The 11,506-nt window shown below is 45.8% G+C and overlaps 1 protein-coding gene across 1 annotated transcript in view; it reads left to right on the forward strand.

Moving 5' to 3' along the window:
* The window catches only part of T265_00504 (hypothetical protein), a gene marked incomplete at both ends in the record, with an annotated part of 27,997 nt that overhangs the window by 11,411 nt on the left and 5,080 nt on the right, over positions 1-11,506 (forward strand). Inside the window, 7 exons of the mRNA XM_009164308.1 lie at positions 4,586-4,648; positions 4,686-4,740; positions 4,779-4,843; positions 4,884-4,946; positions 4,991-5,072; positions 6,384-6,485; positions 9,435-9,632. Of these exons, the coding sequence (XP_009162572.1) occupies positions 4,586-4,648; positions 4,686-4,740; positions 4,779-4,843; positions 4,884-4,946; positions 4,991-5,072; positions 6,384-6,485; positions 9,435-9,632 (628 nt within the window). The remainder of the gene's footprint in view (positions 1-4,585; positions 4,649-4,685; positions 4,741-4,778; positions 4,844-4,883; positions 4,947-4,990; positions 5,073-6,383; positions 6,486-9,434; positions 9,633-11,506) is intronic.

Consider the following 11,506-nt stretch of genomic DNA (forward strand, 5'->3'; position numbering starts at 1 on the left):
GAACACGTCAGAGAGGTAGATGCCATGGTAATCACAGAATCGTTAGCATATATCTTCCAGCCATGTTTACCAACCACCAAAGGAGATATATAACTGCTTGAACTTCCTGTGTCTATGAGGGCCTGAAGCGATATCCCGTTCACCTTGATGCTGGTCACCGTGCGAGACAAGCAGTTTGGGGCCGCGGCAGTCAACAGGGAAGATAAGGCAGAATCCATCGTGCAATTTGAGTGATTCTTTACAGATTTGGATCGACAAACATTGAAAATGGCCTGTTTTGCCACACGATTTACAAACTGCTTCTCTTGTGGGGCATTTTGACCGTGGATGTCTGGAACGACCGCAAAAGTAACATATCTGAGAATTGATTGACGAGAGATAAGGTGTAGAATCAGGGGAGATTTTGTGTGAAGGGGTAACTGTAGATGTCTGTAAAGGTGCTGCAGCCGCAGAAAATGATATCGCCTGGTTATGCGAGTATAACTGAGCTTGTTTGTGGGCCGATTCTAATAACTTAACCAATTGATGTACTTCATCGAGGTGAGCCAGAAGTCTTTCTCTGATGGTAGTAGACTGAAGTCCGTTGATTAGAGCATCGCGTACACTTTCGTTTTGATGGCCAACGGCGAACGCCACCTTGAAATCACAATTTTCGGCCAAGAATTTTAGCCTCTGAACAAACAGATCAGCATCTTGACTGGTGTCTTGTTCGCAATTTCGTAGAAGATGACGAGCATAAATTATACTCTTAGGACGAACGTACAACTTTTCAAGTGTACTGATAGCTGATTCGTCAGCGATATAAACGTATACAGATGCATCCACAAAATATATCAGAGTTTCGAGTTTATTTGGATTGGGCGATTCGACAGTGCCCAGAAACGTTTGGAAGGTTCGGAACCAATGATTTCAACGCGTTGTTGCGTCTGGAGAATTAGGATCTGCGTCGAAACACTTGGGTCGCAGCAACGGTTCCATTGTATTCTTAGACAAGTAAATTGTCACGAATAGAATATCTATTCTGATTGAGCGCGAGGACAAGAATGAATAGCGCTTTACTTGTCTAAGAATAGACGTACATAAACTGAAAATGAAGGCGAAAGCATGGTTAATACAAAACGATAATGTGAGCACAAAGAATATTCATGACAAGCAGTGTTCAAATAGGTCTATTGGTATTGGGGAGAAATAACACCCACAATAGATGAACTGACCACACTGCATAGTTGGCCACATGCCCCGTATGCCAGTTGACCGACTTGCTTGAAGGGTCCTTTTTTCAGAACCACGTGAAGGGTTAAAACGAAGTGTGAAAGCCATTACCAGCAAGCGAGACTGCACTGGTCACTGCCGTCTCCCTAGATTGGGATCTCGAGACGAGCCGCATCAACGGTTAAAGACATTGTGAGGCATCTCCCAGTCGCTCGCTCAGTGGCGCTCTTGCATCCAAGCTATTGCCTTAAATGCATAGCTTCCTTCCCGATCCCCCCACTTGACACCACTGACAGTGCTATATTTACGCACTAATTTACCAGCTCCCGCCTCCAATGCACAGCTACCCGCCCCACTTCCCCAAATCATCGGTGAACGAAACTGTGCCAGTTGCAACCACTATATGACAACTACGTGGTCCTTACAGGTGATAGTGATGATGGTAAGTCCGGCATGGATTGTTGATCAGGAAATGTTTCTGGCATGGAACCAACCACAAATATTAGAGACTGATTGGCTTTTCCGGTTCCGTGGTGCTTCCGGCCAACGACTAGGTCAACAATATAACCTTCGATACGTCCATGGCTAATGGACAACGGAACATAATCAGTCAATCCATTTACCAGCTATATACCCTGTGTCATAGGCGTATTGGTTCCAGTCACTACAGCTTCGATTACCGGAAAGTGGGACTGTGGGGCATACTGGAAAGCCTTTGAGGCGATGGCATGTTCAGTTCGGGAATTGAGCAGCTACCTATTGAAGGTGGTAGGTTTGATGCCCGGGTACTACTTACTGCTCCGTTTGACCATTGCTGCCAGTGTCATTAACCATTAGTGAGTCAAGTCCCTGGAGTCCTCATCCAGAGAGGCGGGAGTTGTCGACCCGACTAAGTTCGCTGGTTAGTTTTTTCATACTTCGTTGCCAGGTCCACGCTGTCCACCTCTTGATTAATTCCACTCAACACAGGGCTCGACGAAAAGAAATGTGCGGGGCAGATGGTCTTCGGGCATGTGAAATGCATGTCCGAACTATTATAACCTAGGATGAGCAATTCATCTATCGTGCAGCGGTGTTTCCTAACTAAGCACTACTAATTTGATGTTCCCGCCAGACCCGACCAATGCTTCAGGCACATTGATGGTCAAACATCTTTCGTATGTCCGCGTAGAAGCCACTTATCCACGAAACAGTACGGATCGCACTGCCTGATGAGATAAACTGAAGTGTTAGAACTGTAGTACGTTGGGACATAAGCCGGCTGAAAACAGGCATCGGTATTTATGTCGAATAACACTGAGCTCATTGAGCTGGCTAATCGGATGGCTCAAGAATGCGCTCAACCTTGGGCATAGGTGCAGCTTACTCTATGTATCCCAAACCGTCGCTTCCGGATCACGAGACTTTCGGAGGATAAAATGTGAAAAAGCTTAATTCATCCTGAACTTTTTGAAATGCACGACTACACTTGTGTCTTGTTTGCATGCCTCAGAGTCCCGTTGGCTGTTTGTCAATTTGACACAGAGTACGGATGTTGGAAACTTCTGTCCGGGGGATCTCCTGGATCAATCTGCTCGACCAGGCAGTGGGAAGAGGGTGTAGTGTGCACAGCAGGCTCTTTTGGAGCCGCGTCGTGCTCGTGGTAGCGTTTTTGTTTCTTGACCTTATTGGATAATTCGTAGATCGTCCAACTGTACACCCTTCCGGTGCCTAGCTACCATGCCACCCGAAGGAAGCACCAGGGCCCAAGCTTAGACAAGGGAAATCGAGAGGCAGGTCGGGTTCGAACCACGGACCTTCCGGTCAGTGAATTCGCGCTCTGACCACTTGAGCCAGGTCAGTGTTAGGTGTTTGAGACTGAACTTGTCTAACCTATCGCTTCTCCTAGGAAGGCGTCATCGCCACTACCATAAATGTGGACATGCCCCGTAAGAAACGCCTTATGGCCTTCACACTCCCATCCGGACGGCGGTACAACTTTGCGTCCAGATGTTCGTAGTACAAGGACTCGCTGCTCATCGTCGGGCTGCTTCCCTCTGACCCTGGCATAATTTCACCTTGCAGTAAAAATCCAGGCAATGCAGCGCATAGGGTCCTCGCAGCACTGACCACCACTTCAAGCTGGAGTGATTCAATGGTGTACACTGCAGCCCATACAGTGATGTACAAGGTGAACGGACGGATGAAGTGCAGATAAACTCTGACAGGCACACCGGGTTAGCAATTTAATAATGCTGTACAGGAAACTTTCCGCAATCGGTGGCTGCTATTAGGTTGTACACAGTTGAATTGAGTGGATTGCAATCTCTACGAAATAAGACAACCAGTTTTAGAACGACCAGTATCCGGGCATTTAATAATTGTCTAATTGTGCTGTTGTAGCTGTTGACGTTACAGAGCATGCAAAATGTGTTTACCGTCGGTACCACAACAGTGGACTTGAACTCCAATGCCTTGCATCATGTGTTTTATGGCTCATACAGTGTAGCTATAGAGTGGCTGTCTGTGTACTTTTGAGACCAAAAACGTCATTTCAACCCCACCACCTCTGTCCATTAAGTAATACGCCTCCGGGGACGTATGACTACTGAATGAAGCACTACGTTTACTGTCGGAAGTGCTTTAAAATTTACCCCTGTTCGAGTCATGGATAAAGGCGTTCTTTTCTCTAGTATATCTTCGAATCCCTCGGCGAATTTCCCCACTTTGTTACGAACTGTAAGGCTAGATATACTTGTTCGTAATATTATTCATTTCTAGACCAATGGTTATCACCGGCCATGGTGCTCCCAACGTCACAAGTCTCTGTTCTCAATGTCTGTACACTAGGTTGATAAACTATCCCTCATTTCACCGAAGGACAGAGCTCTCCGTAATCAAAGCTGATGTAACTTCTAAACCCACACGGGGAACCGTTTCTCCAAGTGACCTGTACGGTTTAGGAATTTTGCTTGATTGCACCTACGCGGTTTAGGCATGTCTTCCGTTATAAACCTGATCGATGGGCCACTTCTCTGTATCAGTCGCACGGAAGATGGATCAGTGGTTAGAGCGCGAATTCACTGATCGGAAGGTCCGTGGTTCCAACCCGACTCTGGCCACACAATTTGCCATTTTATTCTACTGAGAAGTGAAAATTGCTAAAAGATCTCCAGAAAAGTGTCTTCTCTATAATCATACATGGAATGAAATGTGTGTAAGCTTTTCCTGCAATCCAGTTTACCTGAGGTAGGGGCTTATGGATTTAGATTATCTCGGTTTTGCATGAGGTTGCCGTTTTTTCATATCTTTTGCGATTAGCCAATCGAACGGAGTCACATGATAGTACGATCTATCACCCTCTGCGTTTTTCTTGTCATTCCTTCTCCCCAAGGACCCATCAGAAACGAAACCAGCCGTTCGAATCGAAACACGAGAGGAACGGAAAGAGCGGAAGGTCAGTAACATCTCAAATCAACGATTGCTCTTTACAGAGGAGAGAAAAACAAGAACAAGCAAATTACAAGCTGGAACAGGATCTTGCCTTATGTAGGCTGCTTTTCTGAGCGTCTTTCATACATATCTAGGGAATCCGAAAAAGAATCCTGGTGCTACATCCAACGCTTACAACACTATGTTTGTTGCCCGCATGGTACGGTTGTTTTCGCTGTTTTTTTTACATTCACTTACAGAATTACGACACCAGTGAAGGAAAGCTGCGCCGTGAGGCAGAAGCTTTCGGACGCGTTACCCAGGTGCGATTGTGTTTTGCAGTGATTGGATGTTTGTCTTGTTACAGATTGTGATGGTGAAAAACAAGTTGACCGGTAAACCACGAGGATACGCATTCGTGGAGTTCGAGCATGAACGAGAGATGCACGGTAAGCGGTCATCACGCTGTATCGCTTCTGTGCTACTGCTTTACCCATTATCGGACAGCTCCACTGCAACCACTACTGTTAGCATTCCCTACCTCAAAGCTCACGTCTGTTTCCTACTGCTAACGTTTCCCTACTCGAATAATTAAAATAGGTCCAAAAACATTTCGTCGAATCGCCTTCGTGATTCTCACTGTATGGTTTATTCTTTTTTTCTTCAGGCCTCTATTGGTATACTGCTCCTCACTCAGTCCTCATGACTGACTGGTGGTCTTCAATGCATTTATAACGCCGCACACACACAAAGAGATTGAGGGGCGATAAACTGCTGTGAAACACTGGCTTAGGTTTGTTTAATTGGTAAGCTCAAATGGTGAGCCCAGTTTCTTCCTACTCCTACCACGCTAGTTGGTCCAAATCTGGCGTTTTGATAGGTGTGTAATGTTGTGACCATTGCGCTCTCCAGATGACGTTGCATGGTACAGAGTACTGCTGGCCAAAGTAACTTCTGATCCCGGCAGCTGCTCTGCTCAATGTTAGCGAATTTCTGCAGCTAACCTATCTCACTGTGGAAGGCTAGCTGTGATCCGTATCTTTGACCTGCGAGCTTTTCTGAAAAATACTGATCAGAGCATAATCATACGTTCCTGTTCTTCAAGACAGGTAGTTTTCCTGAAAAACAAGCAAAAACCTTTCTGATAGGTGGTTTGTGCATGTACGTCATTCCTACTTGCGACTCCTAGTTGACGTCAGCCTACGTAGCGGCTGGATGGCGTAGTATTTTCCCCTGGACTTACGGGTTGCACAGTCTCAGATAGCATGGAACACTGTTTCTGTAGGTAGCAAAGTCCCTATGTGCTTCTGAATTTGTCCCCAACCTTATAACATCCGAATGGATGGCAGAACCTGCTTCTTGTTAAACTCCCCATCTACGTGCGCACTTGCTTGTCGGTAATTGGTGTTTTTCTGATCAACTGTGATCTAGCGACCTCATCAGTGAGAGATGCACTCACGTCGACTCTAGAGTGACTATCGGTTTTTTCCGTATTATTTCTGTTAAACGCTATATTATAGGCGAGCTTATTGCTTTTTTCCCAACATCGAAAAAGCAAAATGCTTCGGATATTTTGTTCACCACTGGTGCTCCCAGCTTTCGGGGATGCAGGCCTTATGTGCGTCTTTTGGATTAGATTTCTCACATGCAAACGAGCTTTCAGATTTTGGCGCATCGACTCATGCATGTACTTGCTTGTCATTCGTTTCTCGTTCACGCCGGTGTAACTTGTATTGGGACCTGATTGTTATTGGATCAAGCTGCTGTCAAAGGCCTAAACGGTAAGAAGGTCGACGGAATGCGGATTCTAACCGACATTGAACGTGGAAGAACCCGACCGGATTGGAGGCCTCGACGTCTAGGTAAGTCAATCAGAACAAGGTTTACGCGTCACACTGCACTTCATGAATAAGGGCTTGGCGTTTGGCTTTATTCCTCTGAATCTACGTGAAAGCTGGGTATTCGAATGTAGTCCCAGTCACATTCAAGCCAAGCAATCGCCCGTGAACTTACTGGCTGTGTAGACTCCTGAACGCCTGGTTCCAGTTTTTCACCCAGTACTTTGAGTCTGTCCATCGACGTTGTTTGTTGATCATGTCTGTTTCCGCTATTTCTTTGGATGCTATATTCTTTTGTTATCAACTTTTAGCGCATGTTCCGGAATGAATCGTCATTCCATGAAACCCTTCGCATAGTTTTCTAATCTAACAACTGCAGCCCAGAGGAAACCCTTGATCGGACACCCAGGCTGTCCTGAATTGCAGCTCCAGATACGGGTCTGGATGATAAAAATCCCACTGTCTTCTATGGAGATATTACCACCCAGCCCAAAGGAACCGTTAGTGGTTACTCCGTACCTTTGAGTTCACCTGTTAGTTATTCCTGATGAATTTGCCGTGTACTGAAGAGCGGGTCGTTGTAAATAGTGAACCTTGTTCCGGTATTTTGGTGTATTTTTCCGCCTGCCGTGAATCTCGGGACCATTGGGTTGCGCTTTCGCACTAAGAAAGCCGCAAATCGTTGATCTGTGAATAAGCTGTCCCTTTTAAACGAACAAAGTACTAAATGTAGACTGATGGCCGCAATTCAGGTTACGGTCTCAGGCTTTCGAGCAATAATCAATTCCGTAGTGAAAGGTGAACCGCCCACGAACACAGAGAACAGTCTGAGTTTTTTTATACCTTTTTAATGGCATTATTCTGATAAATTTATCTCAAACCCTGTCTCCTATTTGTCCATGTATGACACGGTCAAACGGATGGCACCGTGCTCTTTCAACTTGCCAATTCCAATGACAGAGATTCTTCAGTCCATAATGTACGCAGCTAATAGATGCTGTACTAACTTGTGTTTTAATTTCAAAAAGGTTTGGTTAATTGCGGGGTAATGTTGCACTCTTGACCCGAAAGTCTTTTGTGGACGATAAATCAGTCATTGAGTCGATCCTTGTCTAATATGGAAGTTTACTTTCACGTTTTGTTTTATTCAATTTCCTGCGGATCTTTGTAGCGCTTGACCGCATGGAGGCCTTAATAAAAATACAACATCACTTGATCATTGTCTTGTCTCCATGCTTGTACTCTGTTCTCAGAGTGACGGATTTTCTTGAGCCCTTCCAATACAAACCGTCCGGGCTAATGCGTTGGCCTCTCACAGGACAGCACAAATCGAAGTATGGATACATAGATTGCTTGAGGGGACGTCACAATGTCTTTGTCTAGTTTTTAAGCTTAAATCAGTCCAATTTATCTTGCATTATGCCTTAAAATGGTTGTCCTTTTTATGTGTCGCAAGTTGGTCGTTACCCTTTCCGTATAGCTTAGGATAAATTCTATTCCTGCAATGGTCGGCAAGGGCGGATAGACGAATGCGTATTGGAGACTCGTGGTCTCGAGTTGGGATGTTCACAACGGTCTGGGAGAAAATTGGCCAGATTAATTAGAGTCAGGAAAATCGCAAGGTTTCTACGGGAACTAGTAGTCTCAGATACATCGGCACAATTTAGTGATGAACGGTCCATGGAGGCATTCACTAGGGAAACCAGGCATCCAGTGGCCGAGGACCGTCGGCGAGACCGATTCTTCCACTTGAACCTTAACGAGGGATCGCATAAGTAATACACCATCCTGTTTTCTTGTCTGCTATGCCCCAGTCAACTCGCATCGAGGGTCGTGCGGTGGCTCAAAAGTAACATGGCCCCGAGCGTTGATGCAGACGAGCGCTCTTCACATTTCCCCTCTCGCTGTTCTGCTACCTGTTTCTCAACGCAGCGCTTATGTCCTGTTTTGTAGGCGGTACCTCGGTTTGTAAGGATTTTTGAAGCCGTTCATCAGGATCCCGTAGGATAGCATTACCTCAATATACTTCCGTATCAATACGCCACCGTCTTGATATGATCCAGTCGGTATTTAGTCAGCATATTGTTACAATAGTGATTGATGGAAAGTACACAATAAGGTTGAAAATTTTAAGGCCTCGCAATACCTTCAGGGTTCTTCTCCAGCTGCTAGATTTTGCATGTACTGCGGTCCGTTACTCGTGTTCCAGTTTCGCCGTTCCACCCACTACAGCGTTCGATAGGCACGGTAGCTTGTGGCATCTTATAATGGGGACAAAGGAAAATCGTCACCGTTGCATTTAGAGAGTGATTTAGAATTTCCCACAAGGTCAAACTAGGATCTTCGTGATGGGCAAGAAACCCCGAGCTAGAAATGGTCAATTTTGATTGGTCCACCTTTTGTTCAGTAGGGCTAGACCTCCCTTTTTTCGTAACTGGGTCGCGACGTATCCTTCCACTTGCCTCCGGGCAACATGATCTTAGTCTGTTTATGGCCACCGGTTTTGCACGAATAGTCCGGAAATCAATGGCGTGTTTGGTTACCTTCCCCTTGAATGCTCCTACCATTCAATTCTGACGAAGTGTTCTGGCCGTCAGCTTCACTGCGTGGCCGCCTCTTCCGCGTGGAACCGGGGCCCACAGAGTTTCAGTGGTTTTGTCCATAATCACGACACGGTCCATAACTGACTACTGAGAGAAAGCGGCTTCTTCGGTCGGAAACTTTTTCCCCAGACTGATCGTCATATTCCCCACAAGATGCAATGCCGCATCGTTTTACTCGTCTTCACAGTTCGCGAAATATCAATCTGTTCTTGAAGGGTCGCGTACGATATCGACGATAAATTACGGAAGGAATCATGTGTTGCTGTATATCGTACCGACCATGATGCCACAGACCAGCCTCGGTTGCGGTGGTTGTTTTCGGTGCCCTACTTATCACATGCTTTCACTTAATAAATGTTTCGCTTTCTAGGTAAGGGTTTGGGTAAAAACCGCCAAGGACCCAGTGAAAAACCCAAGGTCAGCAGCAAGCATGAGAACGGTCGTGAACCTCCTAGCCATGGGCGTAGTTACGGACGTGCAACTGGGTACATTCGAGAACGGGAGTTTGATCGCCGGAAACGGAGTCGTTCTCGTAGCCGTTCGCGCGATCGTGATCGACGACGAAGCCGTGAGTTTCTTGTGTCCATCGTTTGCTTTTTGCCAAGCCGTGTTTACCTAGCCATAGTAGCAGTTGCTTCTATCAATTATTGTGTTAACAAGACATCCCCATTTGACCAATATTTAGCATAAAATGCAATTTTCCCCATTGTTTGTCCTTTTTCATCCCAACATCTGGTCATACTCTCACCGCTCTTTTTTGATAAGCGAAGTATCTGGGACCAGCGTACCCTTTGAACATGTTGCCTGGCTGAAATGAACTGGAATTACATTCTAGGTACTTTCTTTCCCCACAGCACAGTGATACAAACCAATCTAGTGGTTTATTTTTCCGGCAATCGAGTTGGCTGCTGTTTAACTTAATGGAACCAACACTCAGAAGACAACAAAGTAACAGTTCACCCAGGAGTCACAGAATAATTGATCAAATATTGCAGTTGGCTTTTTGTTCAGAAACTAACCAAGCGAGCACGTCTACTAGTGGATGAAGTGTTTATCGAAAGCAGGCCAAAATGCGGCGGGCTAGTATCAGGTTGGGTGTGAACAAAGCTAACGCGATTTGCTCAGGCCCTCTCTTCGGAAATCCAGACTTCGTGAACCTGGACGTAATCACCAAGAGTCCGCTTAATTCTTGTTGGGAGTCTGCTTGTCAGTCGTTTTAGGCTTTGAGAGTTGTGTAGCAAGTTTCAGTACCACTGACGAGTAGGAATAAAGAGAAACACGATAAAGATTTGGCGGATGTGTGACGACACTGCCTTCCTGTGCTTCCACATAGTGTTTCCCCTGCAACGCCCCTTATACCGTCCCTCCACAGCCATCCGACTAGAGCATACGGACATGTTACTAGTTATCCGGTATCACCTAACATAATGGTGGAGGGTTTTTTGCCGTGGGTGACACACATAACTAGAAATGCTCATAGGGAAGACTACTCGTTAGCGGAATACACTCACTTGCATGCCAATTTGGTTTTGAGGGGAAAATCACATAGAACTCAGCCTAACCTCTTTCCACAGCTGCGGTATTCTTTGGGCGCTCCGTGTGATTTTTCAAAGAAACTACATGGGGTCTTAACAGTCCAAAAACCGTCGTTGATTCGCTCCTAACGATATCGGATGATAATAGGCTTAATCGTTATCTTTCACGTACAGTCAAAAACGGTAGTGCACAAATAGCTTGTTAACGTTAATGTGACAGTGAGATTTGTCGGTCAGCTTTGTGGTGGTATAGAAAATCACTCATAGTACCATCGCACCTTTAGCGGCCACTCTCGGGCCCATATGATTATGATCGAACAATTGAACCCAGTGTCTTCTCTGCACGGGCGGGTCGTCTATATTACCAGATGACATCCGTATTGTACGCTATCCGGTATGGTAGTGGCATTGAGAAGTCACTTCCGCGCACAGGGGAATGCCACACAGTCCCACAACGCATAGCTCCCTTCCCAATCCGCCCACTTGACAATCCACCTAAAGTGCTGTATTTACGTTCTAATTTATCAGTTCCGACCTCCAATGAGCAGCTAACTACTCCACCTCCCCTGTGGCAGCTACAGCCACTGTCCGACAAGTACACGCGGTTTTTACAGCTGACAATGATGATGTTGATGAAAGCAAATTGGAAGACGTGGTCATTGGGGCTCATAATACACATTCTTGATCGATATCTCTCGTCTATTGTCAACCTAAATGTACGCGAATCAGTCAGGTGCATTTTGCTTTTCCGCTCTTCCTTGGCATACACTTCAGCCGAGGCGAATTATGTCAGAGGTATTTTTTTCAATTGTAAGGTATCGAACAGGGCATGTCCAATAAATTATGTTCGGTAATTTGATGGGGAATATTTTCGCCTCATTTCGTATCGCAGCTGGTTGTCCCACTT

The sequence above is a fragment of the Opisthorchis viverrini genome, assembly GCF_000715545.1.
Source record: "Opisthorchis viverrini unplaced genomic scaffold opera_v5_5, whole genome shotgun sequence".
In the NCBI taxonomy this organism is placed as follows: Eukaryota; Metazoa; Platyhelminthes; class Trematoda; order Opisthorchiida; family Opisthorchiidae; genus Opisthorchis; species Opisthorchis viverrini.